The 27,316-nt window shown below is 39.9% G+C and overlaps 1 protein-coding gene across 1 annotated transcript in view; it reads right to left on the bottom strand.

Annotated features, from left to right (window-relative positions):
- Positions 1-27,316, bottom strand: part of IGF2R (insulin like growth factor 2 receptor) — a 61,165-nt gene that overhangs the window by 13,956 nt on the left and 19,893 nt on the right. Inside the window, exons 7-35 of the mRNA XM_076335325.1 lie at positions 26,634-26,748; positions 24,917-25,079; positions 24,589-24,769; positions 23,239-23,342; positions 22,655-22,819; positions 22,202-22,342; positions 21,678-21,824; positions 20,640-20,771; positions 20,081-20,228; positions 18,697-18,874; positions 17,999-18,114; positions 17,417-17,579; positions 15,717-15,896; positions 14,572-14,673; positions 13,753-13,854; positions 12,911-13,085; positions 11,375-11,542; positions 10,649-10,792; positions 9,834-10,012; positions 9,385-9,472; positions 7,671-7,877; positions 7,156-7,286; positions 6,345-6,442; positions 5,357-5,493; positions 4,537-4,727; positions 3,745-3,871; positions 3,251-3,373; positions 1,973-2,235; positions 75-287 (exon numbers count right to left, since the gene is read on the bottom strand). Of these exons, the coding sequence (XP_076191440.1) occupies positions 75-287; positions 1,973-2,235; positions 3,251-3,373; positions 3,745-3,871; positions 4,537-4,727; positions 5,357-5,493; positions 6,345-6,442; positions 7,156-7,286; positions 7,671-7,877; positions 9,385-9,472; positions 9,834-10,012; positions 10,649-10,792; positions 11,375-11,542; positions 12,911-13,085; positions 13,753-13,854; positions 14,572-14,673; positions 15,717-15,896; positions 17,417-17,579; positions 17,999-18,114; positions 18,697-18,874; positions 20,081-20,228; positions 20,640-20,771; positions 21,678-21,824; positions 22,202-22,342; positions 22,655-22,819; positions 23,239-23,342; positions 24,589-24,769; positions 24,917-25,079; positions 26,634-26,748 (4,381 nt within the window). The remainder of the gene's footprint in view (positions 1-74; positions 288-1,972; positions 2,236-3,250; positions 3,374-3,744; positions 3,872-4,536; positions 4,728-5,356; positions 5,494-6,344; positions 6,443-7,155; positions 7,287-7,670; positions 7,878-9,384; positions 9,473-9,833; positions 10,013-10,648; positions 10,793-11,374; positions 11,543-12,910; positions 13,086-13,752; positions 13,855-14,571; positions 14,674-15,716; positions 15,897-17,416; positions 17,580-17,998; positions 18,115-18,696; positions 18,875-20,080; positions 20,229-20,639; positions 20,772-21,677; positions 21,825-22,201; positions 22,343-22,654; positions 22,820-23,238; positions 23,343-24,588; positions 24,770-24,916; positions 25,080-26,633; positions 26,749-27,316) is intronic.

Genomic DNA, 27,316 nt, shown 5'->3' with positions numbered 1-27,316 from the left:
GGTCTCTAGGCAGGGACACTGTTTTAAACTAGCAGGGAAATGCATGTTTCCATGATTCCAGGCATAGTACTTACTATTGGTGATTCATTAACAGGAACCATGCAAACAGCTGCTCCAGGTGGGCAATTGACATCTTTGATAGGATTGAGAGGCTCACAAATGTTGATGTAGAAGTCTGGAGAAACATCTGTTACATCTTCATTCACAAATGCCTCATAATACCCAGTGCGATGGATCAGAGGAGACAGGTCAATAACGGAACTGCCATTCAATACTGAGCACTTCACCTACAAGAAAGTACATTTTATTGCTCTTATTCTTTTATTACTTGCTTTGATTTATTGACAAACATCCTGTCCTTCATGGGGCCAGAAGTGTGGCTGCATTTAAAAGCTTCAAATTTGATTTAAGTAAAGCAGCATTTGTTACAATTTTTGTTTGTCTATAGATACTAAGCACCTACAAGCTGCATATGAAAAACCTCAATCATTTAAACATTCTTATGGAATAGAGTCCATATCAGAACAATACCAAGACATAAAGCTCTGGCATGCATACTCCAGCATACATAGTCACTATGTCTTCATTTGATCAGTAGATCCTACAGTTCCTTTCTCTCCCCATCTCCCACACATCATTGGACCATCTCCAATAAACAAGCTTGGTTATAACAATGTAAAGTTATTGTATTGCAAGTTGATGGCTTGAGCACTGCGTTTCCTCAGAACCTATTTCATGAATTCTTAAAGTGCATATGCTTACTGACAGCCTACCTGGAATTTGGGAAGTCTATTCTTGTTTAGCTATTACATAAGGAGAACTAACAAAATTACCATTTAATTTCAGTACAAATAATCATCATTGCTACCTAGTTATCACCACACTGAAATAACTAGGGTCACTGTGGATACACTGTGAAAAGTGATCAGAAATACACAAACGATCACCGAACAGAGTTAACAGGCTAGAAAACACAATGTTTTTAGACACTGTTGATTTGTATTGCAGCACAGTACATACTAGTGAAGAGGAAACTAGAGCTATGTGTACCAGAACTCTTACAAAAGAAGGAGGGGACATGTGACAGTTCCTGTCAGGGAAAGAAAAATTGGAAAAAGTTTTTCCTAGATGGAAGTGAGAGCTATGGTAGCATTGAGACAATGATGATGAGGAAAAACAACTTGTCACAGAGAATGATGGTCACACTGGAAGTAATCAAGGCAGTGAAATGAACGATTAGGCAGATTCACAAAAGGTAACGTTCAGGTGTTAAGAAAAGATCTGAATTCACCCTATAGCTCATTTAGCTTTCTATTCCTATTGCTGGCTTTTACTCTGTGCACCCACTACTGGTAACAATTTAACTAGCTAAAATTAACTAAAGTAAGACTAGCTCAAAGTATTGTCTGGAACACCAGTTCATCTAGAGTTGACCAAATCACATTATTACAGCATGTGTTATACAGCAGAGGCAGATGCTAAATTCATGCTATCGAGGTTTATCAGTTTTTACACTGAGCAAACTGATCATACACTTGCCTGGCCTCTAGTCACTTGCTTAGAAACAAAGACTATCCCCAGGCACAGAGATGTCATCCATCCTCAACTCAGCCTAAGCTCTGTTGGCCTGCTGCATTGGAGGATCTTAACCATCGATTCCCAAGAAGATGCCCTATGGCTTCCATTTGAGCTGTACAGAAAAACAGCTAAGTAGGTTCCACAGAGGGGTTATTGTGAAGCATTAAAAGTTTTAACTTGGCTCACCATGCGGACCAGAAGTTTGCCAAGTATTGTTCATCCCTGCTGAAAAAGTCAGTAAGAAAAGTATTTGAGAACTTCTATATGAACTTGGGTTCTGTACCACAGGAAGAGACCTTTCCCTCAAAGAATTTAAAACATACACTGGTATTATGCCTACCCCCCACCCCCGAAATTTAGTCCCACAAGTGTTTCCTGTAGAAGTAATTCTTACCTCTTCCTCACAAGCCAAGGAAGTATGCCAGGAGAAGTAACTAGTACATGTCTGCTCGTCAAAAGACAGAAAAACAGGCCGGCTATCATCTCCAACGTCAGACTTGCATACAAAGCTAAAATAGCTTTTATGCTTCAGTTCAGGGTCTGCAGGGCAAGGATCTCCACCTTCATAGACAAGCTTTAACACCTGATCTTCATAAGTTAAAGTTTTACTCAGTTTTCCAGCGTTAATTGGTTTTGGACCACCAGTAATGCAGACAGCTAAAGTAAAAAAGAAAAATGAACAAAACAGATCAAGTCTGATGTAACTGCCCTTCAAAATTGCCCCTTACAACATGAACAGCAGGAAACTTAACACTTTAGTCTCACTTTAATTTTCCTATGAAACACAGGCTTTTTCACACCATCCAGAGTTGCCATTAAACTGAGCTGAACTGCACTGAAAAAAAGACCAAATATTGTCTTTAATACTTCATTAACCAGCAGAATGTACTGCATCTATACACGTTTAAGCAATCAGAGCAGTGTTTGGTTACCACTTCTCTGAAAACCAAGAGATTAACACAAAACGTCAGCCAGATTATATATAATTTCATTAAGATGCCTCTTAAAAACCAAATCAATCCAGTATTCTAACTACACAAAAATAATTTTTAATTCACAAGTGATACTCCTATTTTAGCATTTAAGATGCTTAAATATTATTTCATATTCAGTTTGACAGAAGAGCTGGCAATTCAACCTGCTAGTAAGCAGCTTAAAATACAAGTTAACTTCTACTGATGTTTCAGAAGCATCCAAAACAGAACAGAAAGCTAGAAAGAGGGTTGGCAAGGGTTTGAAGTGCAGACACAAGGCTCGGTGCAGATGCATTACAGCAAGACATCACCATAGAGCAATCTTTGTGCTCAGCTCACTCTAGCTGGAAGCTCGTAACTTCTTCCTTTTCACAACAGCCAAGAGGTGCAGTAGATGCATCTACACTCCCGCCCTCACATCCAAAAGAATACCCACCCATTCAGACCTAAAGGGATTGGACTAGAAGTGAGCCCATGTAAGTTTAGGAATGGAGTTCGATAGGAATACATCGCTTCATTTCCTAAAACAGTTTTAGGATCTTTTCCTAGCCAATTCAGCCACACAGCTGTTCTCTTCACTCCTTCCACATTTGCAGTAAAACCTGCCCCTCACATTTTACTGTAAACTTGAGCATAAGTATTTCCTTTGGGTACTCTGTAGTCAGTGATTACAGTATCAGAGGGGATAAGATGCTTACCAGCTCCATTAGCACATGAACTTTTAGCTTCAGCGCAAACGTTCAACTCAATTTTTCTGTTGTGTGAATCACTGATGGTATAGCCAGACTCTCGCTTTAGCGATGTCAAATCAAAGAGGTGGCCTGTAGGCAGATCAGGGAATAACTTAATCTTTTTTTCAGATTCAAAATCAAGACATTTCTTTGTATTAAAAGCTTTCAGTAACTTAATTTAGTAGGAAGGTCAACCAGCCTCTACTTGCCTGTTAGCTTAGAAAGGCAAACCGTTACCAATTCATATTAATAAACTAGTTTCAGAACTACAGACTATTTATGTTCCAAGGCACATTGCAGTACCTTACAAGATATTTCTACCCACCAATAAGCTTGTTAGTCACTATCCAGAGGATACATCACACTGCCCTTTTCTAATGCAGCTCCTCAAGAACACAAACGTAGTAGTGCCGCTTCCAGCGGCCTCTTCCACATACAAAATCCTGAGGCCTCCTCCTTACCTGTTGCAGGATTGGTTACCCGGCAGTCATTTTGCACATTGCTTTTAAGAGGACACGCAGCAGCGGTGAACCATAAGAAGGTATATTCACAATCTTCAATGGCCGTTATAAGTTCTGGCTTCGATTCCTAAACATGAAACAGTAGAGAAACAGTATCACTGTGTAGAGATACTACTAAGATTTCATGCCATGGGGTTATCCCTGAAGCCTGTAGCTGAGCTCAATTCAAATGCCAGTCCTAGGACTTAACAGACCATCATGATCCAATGAATTAACCCAAGGACAGAATATTTAACTGTGACTATTTCAAATACACAACAGCACAGAATCGTTATCAGGAGCAATAAAATTGATGAGAGGAGAGCTAAAGGCAGCCTAGCTGGGCAACAGAAAATCCAAAAGGGCAGGGTAAGACATCTCACCAAATAGAAGAGTACTTAATGGCAAGGCATACAGATGTGCAAGAGTTAGGAACTACACAGCCAATAGCATTATTTACTACTTGAAACACTTCCCAACCTGCAATACCTTCATCTTCAAATTGTCTGTTTGTGTCTTGAAGCTATTACAGATGATAAAATCTGTGCTAGCAGACTGTACAAAAAGATCTCTTAAAAACTGCTCAGCATCTAAAGTTCAAGTACCTATAAGCCACTCTGCTTACAAAACTGGCTCCCATCCAACTACAGATGATTAGGGAATGGATAAGAACTGCTCACCATTCTCCACACACATACAGTGGTATGAACAACTCGTGAAAACATAAAACCCTGCCAGAAGGAGCCGACTTACAATTTTGCTTTCATCACACTTGAGGCGCAATATTGTCGTTTTCTTGCGAATTTTATCTGGACACTGCTCCCCGTTAATGTATTTCAGAATAGAAATACCATTTTCCCACCGGGGACCATCAGCCACTTCCCCAAGACTCGTACATTTTGCACCCTCCATGAGGGAGGCAGCAGCATCAGAAGGGCAGGAACCTACACAGATGAACAAAAACTGTGTTATTACTCCAAATGTTATTAAGGCTTACTTGCCTGGAATGGAACTCCACTACTCTACTTTCAGGTATGTCATGGCTGATCTATCTCCAAGCCACTGTCCAAACCATACTCATTGGGGCATTTTTTTCCCCAAAATCACAAGTAGCAGCAACCACCCCACTTCACTCAAGGTCGTGCAGAAAGTAGTGGCAGCTACTACTGGGGAAGCAGACTACTACACAGAGTGAAAGCCTAGAGTCTGTTACCTGGTCTTGCACTGCACAAAATGTGGAGTCAGTCAAATTATGCCATAGAGAAAATTCTGAAGTTAACATCTTGCGCCAAAAGATTATTTTAATCTTTAAGATTTATAGCAAACTTTGGATAAGGACAGAAGAGCTAGAGTGCTTAAGTTATCAAGAGAAGATACAAGCTGCTAATGAATCTCATCTGCCAAGCAGATAGAAATCAAGCCCACAATCTACCCTTCCCTCTGGTGCCGAAATTACACCACTGTCTCCACATACTTTGCTTTATGATATTTTTCACTCTGAACAACCAGCAGTACTGTCCTACCACTTGCCTCCCCTAGCTACAGCGAGAATATATTTTTATTTTGCTCTTACGTGCAGCACCATATGGTACTAAGGGCTTGCAGACATTAATATAGTATTTCTGTGCAGAAGCAGATAGAGCAATTGCCTCCCAATTCTCTCTATGCCGTGTCAGAGATGAAAAGTCATAGAAGTTTCCTTCATCATCCCTGTAAGAAAGACAAAGGATTCAAATTAAGAGGCATTTAAAAAAAAAAAAGAAGTAATTATAAGTTACAATTCTTAAGTTACTACAATAACTTTTAACCTAATAACTCTATAAGCAGAGTATCATGCTGGAAAAGAAATCTGCACCAGACTCATTGCTCCCTATAAACCACAAATTCAGTACAGAGATATATCACTGCACCAGCCATCCCCACAGTAACTGTCCATGTGCAGACAGCCCTCAGCCAATGCAAGAGTAATTCTGACTTTTCATTGAAGCATGCAGGCTTTCAGTGCACAGCAAGCACAAATGCACAGTTACAGTGGATTGTTTTACCTTAGGGTAGAAACCTATCATGATGCCAGATGTTAAAACTCTGGGCCAATTATTAGCCACATTTGACCCCACTTAACAAATCTTAATGAGCTAATACTTGGTTGTGACAGAAATAGATGACATTTTTCCTGGAGCTTTGTTTGGTGGAAGTTCCAAACAGACAGCAGTTGTATTCTTGTTTAAATTAGCTATAGTTAAATAACAACTAGACACTTGTAACAACCTAACTTACTCAGAGTTCAACCATCAATAACTGCATACCCAACAGTTCACTTTGATACTAAGCTTATTCCCCAGAAGCTCAAAGAAAGTATTTTTCTTCAGTGAAATTAGTTTTAGGAAGTACAAATGGCAAAAGTCACTTAAAATACAACACATTGGCATTGAATGCCACATTAGCTGGTTACTAAGTCAAAACACAATAGCTAAAGTGGCAGTATTGCACTGAGTTGCAATAAGGCTGTATTTGTTTCTGTCATCATACAGCTCCATTTTAAGTTTGTGGAAACAACTTACTTGTAGGAACACTCAGTAGATTTAACAGGTGGGCAAGCATACTGAGTATGCCATTCAAACATGTAGGTGCAGTCTGGAGTTTCCTTCAAAAACACAGGCTGAAATAACAAAATACAAAAGGAATTTACTTTCTTATTTAGACACTCTGAAGCTACCAAAATGTCTCAGTCTTGCTTCAAGAAGATCCAGGAACTTGTATTTACACATTATCTTAGAGCCATACTATGCCTCTGACCAGCTGAAAGCATGGCTTCTCTCAAACCTGAGTTTGTCCACACGCACACTTCTGATAAAAGGGCAGCCATTAGGAACTTCTACCTCCTCTATGAAATAAGGGGAAGAGCAAAAGTAACTCTAGGCACCATTGTTTAAGAACAGGAAGGAAAGCACAAGCAGAGAGAGATACTAAAAGCAAGTAACCAGCTTATTTTGGCCTGGCCATGTAATACCTGCTTTCCTGAGGATTCACCCTCCTACCTTTTATTTCTTACAAAGAAATGGCTGTTATTTCTGGGAGAACATCCCTTCCCAACATCTCCAAGAGCTTTGCTAATGGCAGGCATCCCTTAAAGGAACAACATGCCCTGACTTCCTGGGGCACGACAAAGGTACCTTCCATAAATAGGAAATGCAAAACATTCCTCATTTTTTATTACCTCACAGGACCTTTCAATCTCCTGCCTAATCTGTAAATGATTAGGCAGTCCTTGAAGGAAGCTAGTTCATGTTCTTCACCTTACCCTTCCACACATTAAGAAGAGGGCAACTCTGGAAGACAGTACACACAGGAAGCATATGTTTTGAAACTAACCTCAGATGTAGTCTTGTCACAATAGAATAGTATGGCAGTCGATCGTTCGTATATTTTATGACATTTTTCTCCATTGGTGTAATTAATCATTATTAAACCATTTTTGAAAGTCAGTTTTTCTGTAAGCAAGCCTAGAAGCAAAGGGTTGAGAAAAGTAAACAGCTAATCCAGTAAATACACAACTGCAGTAATGCCTCTGGCAACAGGGTTACATAGACAGCAGTAACATGCACAATAAAGTACTGATAGAAAGACCTCAACTTTCTTCTAAAACTTGTGACCTAGTTATTGACTGAGTACTACTCCAGTACAGTAGGGCTGAGCTCATTCCTAATTGTGTGTCAAGATAACTATATACATGACATTTTATTTGCACATGAAACAAAAGTGGCAGGGTGCTTTATCTCATAAGATGTACAAGATTGGCAAGAACCCCTCTTGTATCACATAGTAGCTTCAGTTACACCCTGGTTAATCTCCCCATTCTCTAAGTTCCTTCCAATCAAGTGCTATACCTGCTACTTTTCTGAAAGTATTGTCCATCTTCTTTACTTGACACGATGACACACTGTGAGCCTCTGGTTTGCAAGGTTCTGTTATTTCTCCACAAACTCTGAAGTAGTAGTCATACTCATCCGTACTCACTTTTATGTCTTTATTGGAAAGTGGCTTCAGATTATAAACATGACCATACCTTGGATCTTTCACCTGGCAATCCTCTCCTTTGAAGAAAAGTTAAGAATTTAAAATACAATTTAATATCTATGAGCCATGCCAAATACACTTAGGACAATTTAGGCTTACTGGCACAAATAAGACCACAAAAATGAGTAGCTGGCACTTTAGGGCAGTGACACTGAAGAACCATTTCAGTCCAGCTAAGCAGCTCCTTCCGGGAAGTCACCAATATCTAGAACTATGAGACTAAGCTTGGAACATTGGAACATAATGGAACATTTCTTTTCTAACTGCCACTTAAATCAAGATGCAAAAGTCACACTGTAGTTCAAAAACTACCTCAAAGTGGCCTTGCAGGTTCTTCCTTCAGCCACGCTGAAGGTTAAGTACAGAACGAGAGACACTAAGTCCAACACTTGCTTAATTATCTGGAAAGAACAGCGAGGTCACAAGGCCAAAGCAAAAGTTGTCCTAGATGTCAGTCTTCTATCTTCTTTTAACAGCTGTGAAGTTTGCTGAGTTAGGAAATAATTGATCACAGGAAATGTTAGCTACAGCTTACCGGTCTACCACGATGTATACAGAAAAGGTTCAGGAAAATTCTAGTTTCGTGAGTCTAGTCAGCTGATACACATCAGTAACTTTGCTGCTGATCAAGTCCTCAGTTTTAAAGTGACCCTTTGCTCAATATTCTGAAGCTTTTAAAAAAACCATCAGATTGTATTACATGATTATTATGCTCTCCTCAATAATCCAACAAGTTGCTACAAAGTTGAAGACATCACATCAGTTTCCCTCCCTTCAAAACCACAACTCTTGTCACCAGTGTCCTGCACAGTAATTACAAGCTACTGCTCTGTAGCACACACATTACTCTTATGCCACATGAGATCACTGGCAGTTTCAATAATGTCTGGGACTGTTGCGACAGATCCTTCACAGGAAGTCTGGATGTTTTATAAGGCATTATCTACAAGTTGCAAAACAAAGCCTGCAAGGGCAGAGAAGATACCTGCACACTCAACTTCCCATCTAAAAGCCAACCGGGTACCAGAACTAGAACCTGTGATTCCTTCTTGCATGTCCTGGAGTCAACTGTAAACTCTGATACTCTCCCCACTGGTCTCTCCACGATTGTCTAATGAGGGTCAAGTTTACAGTATAGCTTCCAGTCTTCAGTGGGGGACAGGGAATGACTTGCCAGGCATAGGATCAACTGTGTTCTCATGAAACCTGACGCTTTTTTAAAATTTACAAGACACTAGCAAGCATCTTGCAGCCTGTGATTTAACAAGGTAGTACTATGATTTGTCAGAGACAGCGTTATTACTTTATCTTCTTTCCCTAGATAGGGAAGTACATTTGCCTGTCATCCTAAATTGTACTTTTAATGTTAGATGTGACTCTTAGTTGGCTTAAAGCTCAGAAGAGGCATCCCTCCACAAGCCAGCACCTTTTACAGAAAGATTCACAGGGCAAGAAACAATCACTAAGTATTAACTTCTTGTACAGATTTGTTTGGTATTTTAAAGCTCGAATAACTACACTTACCTTCTGCTTTGTGAACAGGACACGCTGCCAAGGTTCTCCAAACAAATACGAACTCACAGTCATCCTCTTGCTCAAACACTGGCGATCCCTACAGAAAAGAGCCATATGAAGGAGGCTTACTAACAATTACATTGCAGGTCTCAAAATGTACATGCACAATCCTTTTTTATTGCAGTTGCACAGTCTAAGATTTCTATTATCAAATTTCAGCACCCATTTTCAGCAAAGAGCTGCTTTTGGTGGTTCACAGGATTCCACTATAGAGTTCACTGTTGTGTTCTATGGGCTCAGGAAGCAGTTGTAAGGAGAGACAAGGGGAAAGCCTGTATACAAGATACTACTTTTTAGAACCAGCCTCTCCATTCCAAGCAGAATAAACACCGTCTGTTTTGTTATAGTAAGTCCAAGCTCCAAAATCCTCATTAATAGCAATTGGCACAGAAAATTACCATTGTTTGATCACACTGGAAGATTATATGTGTGGAATAATGCTGCTTATCTTTGCATCTGTCACCATTCAAGTAGATAATGCTTAATGACCCATCAGTAGCAGCCTGTGGGTTTATCTGAATGACTCCAAGGTTCTTGCTCTTATTAGCGTATTTCACACAAGATCCTATGGCACCACCTACAGGAAAAAGAAAAAGCCTGTATTTTAGTTCAAAGCTTTGACAACTAGAGCATTAAAGGAGACTGTCTCAAACTCCTGAAGCAGAACACAACAGAAGTGTTTTCATAACTACAGTTACAGACATGACGTGCCCAAAGCCTTTGAGGAATAGAACAAGTTACTGTCCTGCATTCACTGAGATCTTTAAAACTGCACTAACTTATCTGCTCCCACAGACTGATAGAAGACTACAGCAACAGGTTAAATAAATCAAACCGGCTAGAAGTGCAATAAGACATGGCATAAACTTCTCATTCCAACCTCATTCAGTTAGGAGGCTTCAACAACATTTAACTTTCCTTTCTTCTTTAAAAATAAAATAAAATCAAGGATACTGGCAAATACTGCCCTCCATGCATTTTTCCCAAATGCATTCCCACACATTTCAATGCAAGAGTCCTGATGAGCATTAAGACTGTTCTCAGTTTGAGAAAGCCTGTCTACCCTTGACATACCTCACCCAGGTCTATGCAAGTTCAGTGATTGAACGGGCAGGATTCAAGCAATCCTACTAAAATAACCAGGGATGTCATTCTGCATATAAGGTCTTGCATCAGAAGTCCCAAGTTAAGAAATGCTTGCCACTTGGCTTACCAGGGCATCCAGGCACATAGGGCAAAGGCTTGCAGACATTCAAGAAAAATGTTCGCTTCTTTGCTTCCTTTGAAGTGTCTATAGCAACCCATGGTTCACCCTCTTTGCTCAAGTCACTTAAGTCATACTCGTTGCCAGCAGCATCTGAAAAAGGTGTGGTACATACAGTAAGCTGAAAGACAACCTATTAAATACTTGCAGCAGTATTGGGTTTGAAATGATACAAGTTTCGCTGATGAATACACATAATTCAAAGTAATTTTCAGAATCACATTAGATATTCATTGAGAGAAGGTACTGTTGCCATAAAAAAAGTCACTACACCAAATGCAGAACAGAGTTCCCTTGACAGTTACTTCCCACAAGTAACTACTCAACAATTCACAGGTACATTTTTCCAGAGGCCAATACTAAATTAACCCATTTTCTTCAGAGTTGGGCTGAAGTAGCACCCAGTCATGACAAGGATTAAAGGTTTTCAAAGTAATTATCAGCTCTCTTGTGTATACCACTATGTTCCACATTAGCTTCTTGCCTGTCTTCATAAGTTCAGCCTGCTTCAAACAACTTACCTCCTCTCCCTCTCTACAACTTCTATGAAGACTTCAAGTCTTACAAATGTCTTCACAACAGGCATTCTTAAAGCTCTTCTCCTAAGAAGTTTGCTGTTCAGTTAATCTTTCCAACATTTGTTGGACAGAGCCCACCCAAATTCCAGGTACTTACCTGTAACCTGGCAGTCTACAGGAGCAGGAGCACAGGCCAGAGCTGTGTGAAACTCAAAAAAAGTATCATGGATGTTCAGCACACTGTTTATCTCTTCACGCACAAACTTAAGCTCTCCAGGATATGAATCATTACAAATGAAAGTCACCGTGAACGTGTCTGATGTTCCTGTAAAACAAACACTTATTTCCTGCTGGTTCACTCGGGAATATTTGAATTTAAGTTCAAGCTAACACTTGACTTTAAAATTTTCTAACACTTTCTTATTACTAACTGCTTCAAGAAAAACACTACCTTATTGTTTATGGTTTTTTAACTGTAAATACACAAGCTTTCTTTAGAAACCTGTGCTAAATTGCCTAGCAGCCATAACCGCCTCTCCAAATGGGAGACCAGAATGCCTTGACACATTTCAAGAGCATAATTACCTTCACTGAACTGTGCTTCCTAGGTCTTTGACATGATATATTTGAAGAAGCAGAAAACTTATAAAACATCAAGTCAGCTGTACCAGCAATCTCTAAATTAGATCACACATAGCAAAGTTTTGGGTTTGGGGGTTTTGTTTGTTTGTTTGTAAGAATTTCAGTGTAATGACTGCAGAACAAATAATACTGACACTATTTAAGCAGCATATGTTAAGTTCTGTTTAGTCCTCCTTTCCACAGCCCACAGGAAATGGTAGAATTATGAGGGAGACTAGTATTTGTCATCAACATATCCTAGTGTTATCAAAATGGTAGAAGCTCTCAAAGCAAAATACATGAAAACTCAATCACTTGTTTCCTGTTGCATATTAGGTATGAAAACGTCATGACTGGGAAAATAAGAGATGCCACCATAGCAATTTGTACAGAAGACGAACATGCAGGAGCATCTGAGGTTCCTGAACCCCAAACCCTGTTTTCCTAAAAACCTTTTATTGTTAAGGTGTCATATGCCTTTATGAAAACTCAGTTTCAGTACAGTTGGAGCATGTAAAAATCCAAAAGCTAGATACACATTTTTCATTAGTCTTATCTGTGAAACAGACTTAAATTAATGAAGTAGGTGTACATGAAGTACTAGAGCACTTATTCAAGAAATTCCATATAAAGAGAGTATAAGCTTACAGAAAAATGACCTTTCAGATATGAAACAACTTTAGAGAGCATTATTCATGAAACTGAAGCTTAAAGCAATGACTTCACTTAGAAAAAGAGCCAGAATTCATTTTGCTTGTTTTCCCAATTTGACTATCCATTTCTCCATGCGAGGAGCAATATTTTTCATCTACTGAGTAAGGAAAAAAATCCTGTACTGTATTTGGTCTCTTTCCAGGAGTTTTGAAATGCACATGTATTACTGAAAACTGAGCCATTACCATTCTGCATGATTTGATTTCTTCCTAAAATTTTCATATGAACTAGCTTGTTTAAGTGACTAACACCAAGCCCAGTAGGTTTTAGTACACAAACAAAGGAAGGAATGAAGACCATTCACAGAAAGTTTGTACAATATCAGCATCCATCTACACTGCCTATTTCGTGAACTCACCTGATTGCACGCGAAAAGGACCTCTGTAGGTAAGAGTTAGAAATCCTTCACCAGACAGATACAGGGTTTTGTCCAATTCCACCAGCCTCACTGATGTCAGATTTTCTGCTTCACATCCAGCAGCTGTTTTGCCATTGATTTTACCACAATCTGGCATGGGTCCACAAATGTTTAGCTAGAAGTTTTGAAAACATGTGGGTGTACACAGTATTAACTGCATCAGAAAAATTAGGTCCACATAGCCATTTCTACATCAGTAAAACTCACTTGTCAAGAACTATTTCAAACACCATGAAATGTCTGACATTTCTAGACAAGACAACCAACCAGCTGTAATACAGGAACAATATCCTCAATCTTCAGCTTACAGGATCCACAAATTCTCCCCACTAGAAGTACAGGATGTGGTTTAGCAAATTTATTCTTAGACTAGAAAACACTATGGTAGTATCTGTGGACAGCCTAGGACTACTGATACATGCAGATCGCATTAAGAACACTGATATGGACAGATTAAATCCCTTTCTAGGCTTCCACTGTCCATTTCTGCAGCACCAGCAGATAAACTGGTATTATGCAACAGAGTCCATAACAGGAAAACCATGCATAGCCTCTAAAGTGTGGCTACCTTATGTTTGCTAAGAACCAGAACTTCGATGCTTTTAAGACCATCTGAGATGAATCAAGTTATCTTCCATTCCTTCCCTCAACCACAGTACTTCCCTGCCAACTCAAATTTCGTAAGAGGACCGAGTCAAAGCTCCACTTGCTCACTAAGCAAGACTGGAAAAAATGCAACAACAGCATCCATAAGCAACAAATTGTACAGTCAGAATCCTTACCAAGAACTTCTTCCCAATGCCAGTAGCCATATAGCCTTCTCCAGAAGCTAATGGCTGCAGATTGAACAGAAAGCCAGTGTTTGGATCTCTCACAGAGCAGGACTGAAAAGAAAAAAAAAAAAAAATTATGACAGCATTATTGTCTCCTTCTGCATTACTTCCGTTGAAGTTTTACCTCTAACTTGTTTAAAGAGCCAAAGTAGTGATTTACAGATATTCCTAGCCTGCGTACCAATCAGCAACTTCAAAATTTGGACAACCAGAATACAGCTCTGGCAGTAGCTCCATTCAATTCTTTTGCACAGTTGTTCATTGACATCAGCCACATACCAACATATCAAAGTGCAATTTAACAGATGACATCTATCAGGTTAGCTAAGAGCAAGGAAATTTCAACGGAGGGTTGTTTTCACACTGTGTTTATGTTGAGACCTGTAAAGCAGAAGCAACTGAGCAGCTCAGTGTAAAAAAAAAAAAAAAAAGCCTCATTTGATGATCTGTACACAAACAAGGACAATATATATCCTTACATATAAACTCAGTTTTACTAGCAATCTTGTAAGGGAATGAAACATTCAGTGCCACAGCAAGTAAGTTGTTCTCGAGAGAGACCACTTGAATACTTTGGTCAGAAGTTACGCATTTCAGGAACACTTCAAGGAGAAAGCAATAAGATATCACAAGACTCCGTCATTATCAACTTCAGACTTCACTGTAGTTAGTTTTCTCCAAGAGTCATTTAAACACAGCAACTAGGAGTGCTAGGAAAAAAAAATAGTATGTTGAGACTATGAATACAATTACGTCCCCCTTTCTCACCTGAGAATCATCTTTTGTTTCCTTGATTGGACAAGCAGCCTCAGTTTCCCATAAGAACGTGGCCACACATTCCTGAATAGCTATAAATCGTGGGCTGCTACTCTGGAAACAGATTGCAGAGAGAAGACCAGAATAAGTGTAACAGCCAACACCTTCTCAGGTTTGAGATTCCACTTTATGAGAAACTGTCAGGTTCTTCTAAAAGATTTCACTACAAATGCACACAATTCCCACCCTGCTTCCCTCTCCCCTATTTACTTTGAAGGTCACTGCTGAAAACTTTGTCTAGCTAAACACTTAGCACGTCATTAAGCTTTAGCAAAGAAATGAATCTGACATCCAAATATTCAGATTAAATTCAATACTGAATCTAGACACGCATAATCAGACTTTGCCTCAGTCTAAGCTTTGAAGAGTTTCGGGGTATAATGCATAGTCCACTATAAAAAAAAAGAAAAAGAAAAATCAAGCAACACAAAACTCTGTTAGCTGAGGTAACAAGGTAACAGGAGTATTAATTATACACACTTCATTTCAGTGTTTTCAGGCAAAAGCAAAGCAGTTGGTAACTGCTCCAAGTCACAGATTTTCACCATACCTCTTGGGCTGCAGATCATGTGAGTGAGGGGAGTAAGACCTGCATATTCACAAACCAGCAAGAACAAGTCTAGGCAAGCTTCAGTCTAACTATCCCCTCAGTCTAAACTTCAGTTTGTGGAGTTGTATCAGCAAAAGCTTTATAGATTTAAGAACTCCTCTAGAATGAACAAGCTACAGAGGATGCAGAATGTAAGGCTGAAGATACACTTTACAATATTCTTCCTCTTAAGAGGGTCTGCAGTGTTTGTATGTATAACTCCTCAGTCTTAAGTCCCCGTGTATTTTTCATGCTAATTAGATTAGTCTGAAATATCACTGTCCACTGAGGCTGTTAATTTTTAACTAGTTCTTGCTTATGATAAAATACTCAGTCTGAGACACATGCTTCTCTGGCATCTAAGTCAGCTTTGGTTTTACATCTCTATTTTAAGTCCTCAAGAAGTCTCCCTTGTCATGAATCTGCTATACATCTTCATGTAGCTTCACGTAACCTGATGGAAAACCTACTATGATGAAGCAACAACTGAAAGATCATTTGTCCTTACAAGAGTGCCCTTGGAACAGATGAAGTGGATGGTGGTGGTATAACTAGTTTTCTTTCCATCAGCATCAATGCACACAGAGCCATTTGCATAGGTTAGAAAAATGTGTCCAGGTCTTTCAACTACTAGTTCTTTGCTGGCAACACCAAGATTACTAATAGAGGTGACTTCAGCATAAGAAACCTAGAAATAAAGAAAAGCATGTCAGCAACTGTAAACTCAAGTGAGGAGTTACAGATACAGTCAAAAAGAAGAAAATACCTACCACAATAATCTTGTATACAGAAGGTTATCTTGAGAGTTTTGAAGATAACAAAGATGTAGAGATCCCCCTACATTTCTCCCCCGTTCTGTACTTAAGTTTCACATTTTTAACAGACAAGCTCCACAAATAGGCGTGGTTTGGTTTTTTGTTGTTTTTATTTTTAGTACAATAAGGTGCCTGTAGTGCCTCACAACAGCCGTCCTCTTCTCACCAGCTACACAGCTTAGGAATTTAGGGAGGCCTATGCCTCACGCGCAGTAAGTAGGGTTTAATTTGTACAGCTCTTTAAAACACAGTACGTGGAAGCCTCCAGGCATTCTTAGAATTGACCTTAGGGATCTGCCATGCTTAGCAAAGCCTAAAAAGCACTAGCAGAAACTCAGCGTTAGAACAACAGCAGGTGCTACTACCAAGGTCGAAATTAATCTTCACTTCTGCCAGATAACTGGTGTTTCCTATTTTTAAGAGACTATTTTAAGTTAGCAACAGCAACAAACAGATTACAACTCCAAAGCTCTGTCAACAAAGACTTCCGCTTTTTTTTTTTTTAACAACTCTGCATTTAGGTTGATCCAATGTGCTCACTTTTTACTCCAGTGTCTTCAGCAATGAAGTAATGAAGCCCTAATGCATCTCCACATGTAAAGTAAGTAGCCTTACACAACAAGGATTAACGCAAGCACAGGAAACTAGTAATATTTAGCTCAAGGGCCATGATGGTGATGTACAGATTCAGTCACTCAGACATCCTCTTCAACAGTATGGAGGGAAGGTGTTCTCTCCGTTTTACAGAAGGAATTAGGACAGGTTGGTGAGCCTCTAGTTCAACTTTTCCTACAGCTTTGAGTAGCACTGAAGCCAGGCCTTGGGGAAAGTGTCCATCCAGCCTGTCAGCACAAACAGCCCCATGATAAATTGTTACACTTCAGGGAAATATAGAAGTAGAAGCCCATAACCACCACCTTTTTTTTTTTTTTGCTTGGCAACTTCTGCCTAATCTACATCTCGAAGCCAAAGAGAACTCAGAGAGGGGTGTGAAGAATCTTTAAACACATTTCTTCCACAGTTCAATCTAAAACAAGCCAGAAGCAAGACAGAATATCCAGGAGAACAGCCTGTTCTTAGAGCAATGCTAGCAGTCTCTGAGACCGCAGCAGTTTACACAGAAGAGATGCAGTTTGTCTGCCTCTGCAACACAGGACAAAGAATCATGCATGTCAAACATGACATTGGTACACTTGTAAAAATTAAAGCTTTGGTCTTTGAAGAGGTGGACAGGAGGTCTACCATTCTGCAATGATTATGCCAACATTACAGATACACAGAATACCACTGTATTTTGCACAAAGAAGCCAGAATTCATGTGCCTATCTTGCATACCCCTTAATCTCACTCACTTGGCAAACCGGTTCTGAGCTGGGAGGGAAAGGCTACTCACATGATCATGCCAATACTCCATCTGACAGACAGATGCTCGCCGGTCGCATCCTGGGACAGCAATCAGTGGTCGACAGATGTTTATGTAGTACTTCTTGCGCTCGTTTGGTCTTGAATTATCCATGGCATACCAGTTTTCACCTCTCTTCTCAGATTTTGCTAAGCTGAGCAGGAAGAGAAAGTTCTACGCTAAGAACACACATTCTTCATAGATTCTCTCTAGCTTTCTCTTTCAGTCTCAAGAAACAGAGCAACCGTAAGGTATTTCAGAATAACTTTTTCCCCTCATTTTTAAGTGTTACAATTAAAAAGAATACTCCTAGAAAGTAGAGCACAGTTGACAAAATAGTAAGTTTTTATTAAGCAAAACCATCCCAAAAGGTCAACTTACATCTTAGGAGGCAAGTCAATACACTAGAGAGAAATACTGTCTTCATTTCAAGATACTTGCAGTTAAGATTGTCACAACAGATGAAGTTTCTAGTGCCGTCTACACAGGAAACTAACTTCATCCAGTGCTACTCTATCAGCCAGAACACTGAACTAGAATAGCCAAGTTATGTCGTATATGTTACTCTCCTACCTTGACAAGTCATATTGGTCCATGGTGTTGGGATCAGTCACAACACATTCCAGCGGCATTTCGGGACAAGCATATTCAGTGTACCACCTGAAGTTGTAGGTATAGTTATCTTCTACCTAAAAAACAGCAGAACAGGTCAGTGAGGCTTTCCACGCAGAATACTTTGTGACTCACAGCTACTCCTTTGTATGTTAAGCTTGTTATTTCCCTTTGGTTTTGGGATATACCTTCTCTGCACTGATTTATGTAGGTCTGTTTTGTTGTAGATCTTGTCATTTGCTGTGTCACCAAAAATACTGTTTCCAAAAATAACAGAACCAGAGCAACTACAGCAATGTGACTGCTGTCTGCTGTGTTACAGGAGACACAGTCCTACCACTTGTTACTTCTCAGCCAGTTTGGGGTTTTTTTCAGCTAGAAATACAAGATGATCAAAAGCACTAGTAATTACATGGCCCAGAGATTAGAGAGAAGCAAGAACCTGGATCCAGGTGAACAGCTTACTGTTCAGTGGTCAAGACAAGCTTTATGGCTGCAAGAAGAGGCATATATACCAAGAGAAATAACTATTTCTCTTATTCTGCTTTATAGATACTGGATATTTCCATCCATGAATCTCTGCTTGCACCAGCCTAGCAGCAATTATTGTCAGGATTTTGGGATGGAGATCCTTCCCTTCTTCATATAAAACTTCTTACCTGATATTCAGGCTGACCTATTCCAGCCTGACGGTCACACAGGAAAGTTATAAGGGTAGATCGCTGTGTTTTCTTCTCATCATTGTATGCTGTACCATTTTTGTAGGTCAACTGAATCAGACCATCATAATATGAAAGTTTGGAACTGGGCAGTCCAAGACTCCAAAACTGATCCTTACTAGAAAAGAAAAAGTGGGCGCTGAGACTGAACAGAATGCAAAATTAGTTCTCTCTTTAAGAGAAGTCTTACAAGTAGTAAGCACACAGGTAAGTTAATAGAAGACACCATAATAAGACAAAAGAATTAAAGTAAGGTTGACTAGATATAAGTGAGTTAGGATGAATAGAATGCTGCCAAAAGGAAATTTAAAACATGAACAGGTGTCTGTCTTTGGAAAGGAAAGGAAGTTGTACCTTGCTTAGATATCTAGAAAACTTTAACACTCCCTTCTCTAGAGGACTGACAGAAATATCAAGTTCCCATTCTCCAGAGTAGAATTCACACTGCAGACACCCTAATGCTGGGCTTAAACTGGTTCCATGCAAATACATGTGGACAGTGAAGACCTAGCACTGCACAACAGCAAGTCCTCACCCAGGGAAGAAAACTGCCTTCACATGCTCTTAGCTCGGGACCAGCTTTGGTTCAGGGGGGTTTCTTTACTCTGAGTTAACACCGGCCCTATCAGACCTAGCCTGACCACTTTCCCCTGAAGAAGGTTTTCAGTATCTGCAGTAAACTCTTTGGCTGGAGAGTAACTCGGATAGAGCCAACTCAAGTACAGGTGCATGCGTTTGCACTGTACCACACCTCTGGCAACAGGCTGACCTGGAACCTGAAGTGTACAGATACTGTCTCAAACATAGCTTGTAGAAGATAACAGCAATGATGCTGTTAGAGTAGCAGTACGCACTGGGACTGTGCCCGCACAGCGCTTTCAGTAATGGAAGTACGGTGCAACACCCAAGCTCTGGGCTCCACCTCTGCATAAGGCAGCCACTACTCATCCCGAGCGCAGCAGTGCTTCTTTAGGCCAGCTCTTGGAATCCAGCTGACCCTGAATCCAAATTGTGGGTTGGCTTAATACAGCTGCAGCAGTTAATCTACAGCTTACAGTCCTTACGGGAAACATCAGGGAGAGCAATGGAAACACTCATTCAATCTCAAAAGCTAGCTTAAGCAGTTACATGTGTGTGCACTTTGCTTGAAACAGCTGGCAGCATAATTACTGCACTACCAAATAATATTTTACATGCAAATTACCTGAATCTATTACAGGCAGCACAGTAATTATTTTACATGCAAATTGTTCACTGTTACACACAGACAACACATCATGCAACAAAAGATCTTCTATTACAGACAACAGAACTAGTTACTAACCTTTGTGTTACTTGGCATGCTGCTGATTTTGCGTGACACAACTCATCCAGCACACTGCCACAGATGTTTATGTAAAACAAGTATTCAGTAGTATTAACTATATAGTGCCCATTTTTCTTGGCCAGAGGTGATAAATCAAAAGAGAAGCCTAATTGGGAAGGAATAAACTTTGTCAGTTTAATTTTTTCCTGCCATCTCTCACAGGTTTTGATTCTACCAGTCACACAGCCAGTTCACTTCCCCCCGAATAAGTCTCCTTCCATGTAATTATTGTTCCAGAAACAATTTGGACATACTAAAAGCATGTTTTCTTATACAGACATACTGACTACAGTAAAATGCACATTACACCTAGTTTCCTCCACAAACACTAGGGGAATATTAAACTCGTGCTGTTCTGATCTTCCATACACACATGCTTAAAACTGTTTTGCTCAAATGTTGTGGGTGCTTAGACTTAGGCTGAACTCACTTTGTTCTTGCTCATCAAAAGGACTCAGTGTTGTGACACAAGTTCTATCCCTCATGACCTTTCAATCTGCTGAACATAAATACATACCTGCCTGAGGATCAGAGACTTGACAGTTATCTCCTTCAGTTTTAGACAGGACGCATGCAGCAGCAGTATACCAATCAAATGCATATGAACATACACCCTCAGACATCAAGATTGGAGCACTTTCTAGATCACCTGGTATCACAAGAGCAATGTGTTACACATACAGTCAGTCAGGCTGCCAAAAGGAACTATGAAGTTAAGCCTAGGAACACTAACTCCTCCCCAACAGCAGACCAAGATTAAAAGTACTTCTCCTCTGAAAATGAGGACTAAATAGAACCAAAAATTCCTTGCACAAATTCTTTGCATCCTCCTCCCCAGAACAAAAGTTTATCCCAGAGGTGAAGATGCACTGCTCCTCTGTTTCCGAGTACTATCACAATCTTAGAAAAAATGTCTGCTTTGATACACAAACCTGGTGTTTTGCTACAAAGCAACAGCTTTATCAGGAAGTAGCGCATAACCTGATCCTAACAGCCGGCACACTTGGACAATTCAGCTTCCTCAGGCTGAGGTAGAGGAATACAGGTTTTCTGTTTCTCTGGGAGATGGTTAAACTAGTGGGCTATTATATGGAGATGAACAACATTAACAACTTCTGCAAATGCTTCTGCTTTTCGTAAACTGCAAGCTGTTTAGACACAAAACAGACTTATTGGAAAAGGTTTAAATATCCGATCTCAGTTCAGAACCTGCCTTTCCCCATCAAGACAATCTAGGGATAGAAAGTGCTTTGTATAGCTTTCAGGTATTTGTGGAGCTTTAAACACTTAAACATACCTTCATCATGTTTGGGAGAATCTTAGTTCAAGAGACTTACTCAAAGGTCTTTAAAGAGTACTTGTATAAAGGGTGAACAGAGCTAAATACCTGCAATTACATTGCTATCATCCTAGTAAACAAACCGCAGTCTTCAGCTTTTGCACAGAAGGAAATAAAAGACAAAGGCACATGCTGATATTTAGCACTCAGGCCTGGATATATTAAATAACCTCCAGTTTTTAACTGTATCAGAGAACAGGATGTGGATATTCTCACCTGGTCTGCACACTAGAGTGATGACAGTTTTGATCTTTTTGTTAACACCACAGCTGTCTCCATTTGAATAGGTAAGCTGAATATTTTCTCCAACCTTTTTAGGAGAAGATACAAATGTTCCAAGATTCTTACTCTTGTTTTGTTTATCTGTAAAGACAGTAAATATATCACTTTTGTTTCCCTGGAAAGAAGTGAAGTTTACACTATTAAGAGAACATTAACTAGCCAAATGGAAAGTCTTAAGAAAGCATATGATTAGGATTCTGTTTTCAACCTCACCAAAACCATGGTACGAAGCCTGGAGGAGAGCGTAATACCATTCTTCAGTTAGAAAAGGCTACTTGCATCATTTCTTCTAGGGTCTCTGGGAGCACCAGAGAAATGTGCTCCTAACTTCTGCTTCCTCAAATAACTGAAGGCACTCAGGGTGGCCCACTCCATTTGTAGAGGAAGTGCCAAGCCTTCAGAGCCTTACAAAAAAAAAAAAAACAAACCAAAAAAACAACCCACCCAAACCCACTCACCTACAGAGCAAATAGCAGCATCATCTGGGCAGCTGGAAGCTCCTCCTCTCTTCAGCACTTTATGGCAGACATTGATGTAATAATGCTTCCTCCCTACCTCCGAAAAGCTACTGTCCACAGCTTCCCAGTTCTGGGCTAACTCTGAAATACAGGGTGTTGTTAAGAACAAGTCATCCGGCTTAATTGTTCTAGCCTCTCCATGCCAAAATGCCTTTTATCACAAAAAAGGACCCACATTTAAAACCACTTAAGATGACAGCAACCAAGGCAGTCGTGGATATGGGTACTTTCATAAGGCACTCACTCCTTTTGGGATGAGGAACGTGATCGTCAGTACCCCAGAAATCCACTCAGAAAAGCAAAAGCCAATTAATGTTCAGCTGAAGAACTGCACTAGAGGTGGCATGTAAACTCAGGACAAAAGTAACTGAAAGCTAGTTTTCATTGCCATACCTGAACTGCGGATGAGAGGTGACAAGTCATAGTGTTTTCTCTTATCAGCAACTCTGCAAAGGAGATCTTCTTTCTCTTTAACACATGCATATTTTGTATCCCAAGTAAAAAAATATGTGCAGTCCACTTCACCAGTAAACACTGGAGTTCCTCTACCATCATTACCTTAACATTGAAGATGGATAAAAAGATGTCAGGTTTCCAGTGGGGGAAGGGGAGAAAAGCAAGGAGACTTGAGGACTAGCAATGAACAAGGAAGATAAAAATCCTTTTGCTGCACAGGAATTGCGTTTGTGGGTTTTTTTGTTTGGTTTGTTTTTGTTTGGGGTTGGGTTTTTCTTTTACTGTTGGCTAAGAAACGAGGCTCTTTTACACCTCAACATTCTTGATCATCAGTGTAAATTTAGAATAGCAGTGCTACTACACAGCACAAAACAATCCTGCCAGCCACAGAAATTAGTGCTTACTCTAACAATTCCTTGTGTTAGCTGTGGCTCAAAGCATGCATTCCTTTGAACATAAGGCCTACTAGTAAGCACAGAAGTCAAATCCTGAGCAGAGTCATCACAGCTTGTTAAACTCACCTGCTGTTTCATTGCACTCAAAGTTTATGACAGTCATTCTCTGAAAGCCGGAACTACATGCATCCCCATTTGGATAAATTAGAGCGAGATCCCCATCAGAATATCTGAGTAAAAAGTCAGGTTTAGATAGAAACATGGGATCAGACACAATCACGCAGTGTTCTTCACATAACAGAAGCCACTCTCTTGTTTATTTAATAATTGTCTCACTCAAAGGGAAAACAAATGCTTGTTCAACATTAATACTGACATTTCTACTGTAACAAAGGCTTGCATCCGCTGATTTTTCTGGTTACTTTTCACGAATTTGTATAAAGTTTAAAGAATGCTCTAAAGAGTATCTGTGCTTTCAGCTAGAATAGACTGTTTCAGTTGGAAGGGACCTACAATGATCATCTAGTCCAACTGCCTGACCAATTCAGGGCTGACCAAGTTAAAGCATGTTATTAAGGGCATTGTCCAAATGCCTCTTAAACACTGACAGGCTTGGGGCATCGACCACCTCTCTAGGAAGCCTGTTCCAGTGTTTGACCACCCTCTCGGTAAAGAAATGCTTCCTAATGTCCAGTCTAAACCTCCCCTGGCGCAGCTTTGAACCATTCCCACGCATCTTATTACTGGATACCAGGGAGGAGAGATCAGCACCTCCTTCTCCATTTCCCCTCCTCAGGAAGCTGTAGAGAGCAATGAGGTTGCCTCTCAGCCTCCTTTTCTCCAAAGGTGGAATATCTGTTCCCATTAGTTTATTGCATGGCTATTTTTGCAGGTGGAAGAAGTCATACATCCTGGAATATTGCTCTGACAAGTCTGTCATGTGCTTACAGACAGATGGAAGACCATATCTAGGTGAATAATCGCTGCTTTGCAATCTCATGCAAACTATTGTCCCAGTATGCCACTTGGGAATCCTGAAGTTTTTAAAAAATTAAAAAAAAAAAAAAATCACAAAATCCTGGACTTCATTAGTCTTGGATATGATTAATGCATGCTCTTGCAAAGGAAGCAGAGATGCCCTCTTGTTGAGGACAGCTTCTAAAACATCCAATCCTGATGCCACTTTACATGCAAAACTCAAGGAAGGCAAGAGGCAACACAGCACAATCTGCAATTCTGACACCAAAGTTGATGAAAGTTTCTTCCCTGTCCAGGCAACAGCCCCTACCAACCCCATCTGCTCCTTCATTTGCTAATGCTATCCTGGTATACTGTTAATGTTTTTCTGTACAAAACCGAGCAAAAATATTTGCATTTTGTATCAAATATTGCTTACATGGCAAATAAGGGCATCAAATTAGGAAACAAAGATCAGTCATTCAGACAAGTTAACAGGGCTAAAGAGCCTTTACACACCTTAGGGTTTGGTTCTCAAATCTTCCTGCCACTTTTTGCTGGTTATTTGAAGATTTTACTTGGCAAGATGAAGTGTATCCTGTGCTGTCCTTGCAGTTACCTGCAGTGGTTTTCCCACATATATTCAAGTAATAGTAATACTCCTCTTTGTCATCTTTGGCTAAATATGGTGTGACATAATCTGAATGAATAAGAAAAAGAGAAGTGTTTTAAAACACAGCAGAACAGATATAAAAACCCAAATATCTATAGAGGACACTTTTCCTGTCTCCAAACATGGAACTGGAAAACTGGCTAGTCATACCACAAAAGAAAAATAGCGGCTTACCTGGAAGTTGAGTAAGTGGTCTTAAATCAATGGAGATATCATGTTGCTCATTAGTCAGAAGACAGCTCCTACTCTCCAGGTAATCCCTGTGACAGGCATACTCAGTAACCCACTCAATTTCATACCGGCAATTTGTTTTTGCTGTGAGTTTGGGACCTGCACTCTGATACAGAAGTGAACAGAATTTAAATGACAAGTACAGAGACTCATTTGAAATATAAACTTTAAAGCAACAGTATCACATTCGTTTAGGGTCAGTAATGACTAACTTCACCTGTAAATTGCTTAACAGCTGCAAACATTGTCTCTTGCCTCTCAGAAATAGGTGTTGAGAAGAAAGTAAAACAGCTTTTATTAATGATGTGGCAAACTAGAAGTCTAAACAGAGGTAAAGTATCAGGCATTAGCAGAAGATCAGCAGTAGTAACAGTACATTAAAAAGCACTTTTCCTTAACATGTTGGCAAAAGCAGAGATACGTGAGCCCAGATTGCTAAGCACAGCTTGGATTGTGTTTGCCTCAGAGGAGTCCTCAAAGAAGGGAGCAGAGATCAAGTGTTCTCCGAAGGCAAAGCAGCCTCTTAGACGCTGGTGTTTTAGCAACTTTGATTCCCTCAGTCCAAATCAAGACTGAAAGGCATTTGAGAATTCTTTAGCCAACACTTTTGTCAGGTGCATTTTCTGTAGTGAAATATTTCTACACCTCTGGGAGAAGGGATAGTCTTGTTTTTCCTCACTTTAAACTGAAACATTTAGAAGCTCACCTTGTTTCATAAATCTGTATTTCTGCCACCCACTAAAACAACAGGCAGATACACAGGTGAAGTATCAAATAAGTTACAGGCACAAGTAACATTAGCAATACTATTCATACTACATGTGTGCATAGCTGTAGTGAGGTATTATAAAGTGACAATAGAGGAAGGCCTATGATTAGTTTCTGCAGTGATGAGGATGAAGTATGGTACCTATCTAGGTCAGATGAGAGACAAAACATTAAACCAAAAGTTAGCCAGAGGAGAGTTCCTCCTTTGCTAACCTGCAACCAAAAGCATCATGATATGAAATGGCAGAGCATTAGCAATAGCCACTCTGGCCCAATTTAAGGAGTGTGGGTGGTTGAGATTACCTGGCATCGCATCAAAGTGATCATCATACTGCACTGAAGCTAGGCTAAAACTGTGTCCTGCAAAAACTGAGCTGCTGCTTAACACTATAGCAGTGTTTTACTTTAAGGTAATAGGAGTTCATGAGCCTGCTTCGTAAATGACAGACTTTTGCCATGCAATGACACTTGCTAGCTATTTTCTTCCCTGAGGAAGGCCAGATTAATAAAAAACAAGTTACAGACAACAGTTGTAAGCACGCCCAGCCTGACTGATGATGGAAGAGTGCTCATCAGCAAGCAGAGCTCTGGGCCAAGAATTAACACTGTACTAGCTCTGTCCTATTCTCAGAGGAAAGCTTTGAACCCAGAAAAGGACAACCAAATTCACCAAAACAAGAAAGAACACCCCCATGGGAAAATTTTACTCAATTTCTTGTTTCTCTCTTATAGTCTTCAAAAAGTCTTCTAGAATTTATTTAGATTCCTACACTCTTCACAAGCTGCAAACCAGGAGGATTTCTGTTCCCTTCAGCCTTCAATAAAAGTGGAAGATAATGCACACAAAAGTTAAAGACCAACCATTTAACACAAACTAAAACAGCAAAGTTACCTCTTCTCCCCTCTTTGATGGGCAAACAAAAGTGATCGTCACTGCTGGGTTATGGCCTAGGCAGAAGGCTGGCTTTTTTTCATCACTGTATATTCTCTCATAACTCAGTACCAGCCTAGAAACAGAAAATGGCAAACCAAAAATACAATTAAGACACTATGCACTGTACAGAAGAAGGATATTTTTGAAAGAACATCCACCCTTTGCTAGATACCCAGGCAGGATATACCAAAGTAGCCCTGCTCCTGAAAGATACTTTTATGGAGGTCTTTATTCCTTTAATCTTACAGTTAACCAAAATAGAGATTAAGACAGTCCCAGCAAAATTACTTAATACAGCATCCTCTTGCACCCCAGTTAAGACTATGCTCAATGCCTTGTAACCCATTTTGTAGCGGGAACTTGGCTGATAAGTCACAAGAACACTCTAGCTTTGCTCTCAAACTGCGGGAGAGCAGATGTGATAAACACTCTTGCAACTTTTGGAAGTAATAACCACTCACGTTTTACCACATTCCTATACTTTACCACCTCCGCATGTATAATCTCTTTCCATTCTGCCCCCAGAATTAAAAGTAAGATGAACTCATTAGCAAATTGATAGGAGCAAGGCAACTGGGACAGATCAGGCAAGGCAGGATTAGGAGAATGAAACATGGTAACTATCTGCCAGGGAGAGACAA

Source organism: Aptenodytes patagonicus, chromosome 3 (assembly GCF_965638725.1).
Source record: "Aptenodytes patagonicus chromosome 3, bAptPat1.pri.cur, whole genome shotgun sequence".
Lineage (NCBI taxonomy): Eukaryota > Metazoa > Chordata > Aves > Sphenisciformes > Spheniscidae > Aptenodytes > Aptenodytes patagonicus.
This window is presented reverse-complemented; position numbering and strand designations above follow the sequence as displayed.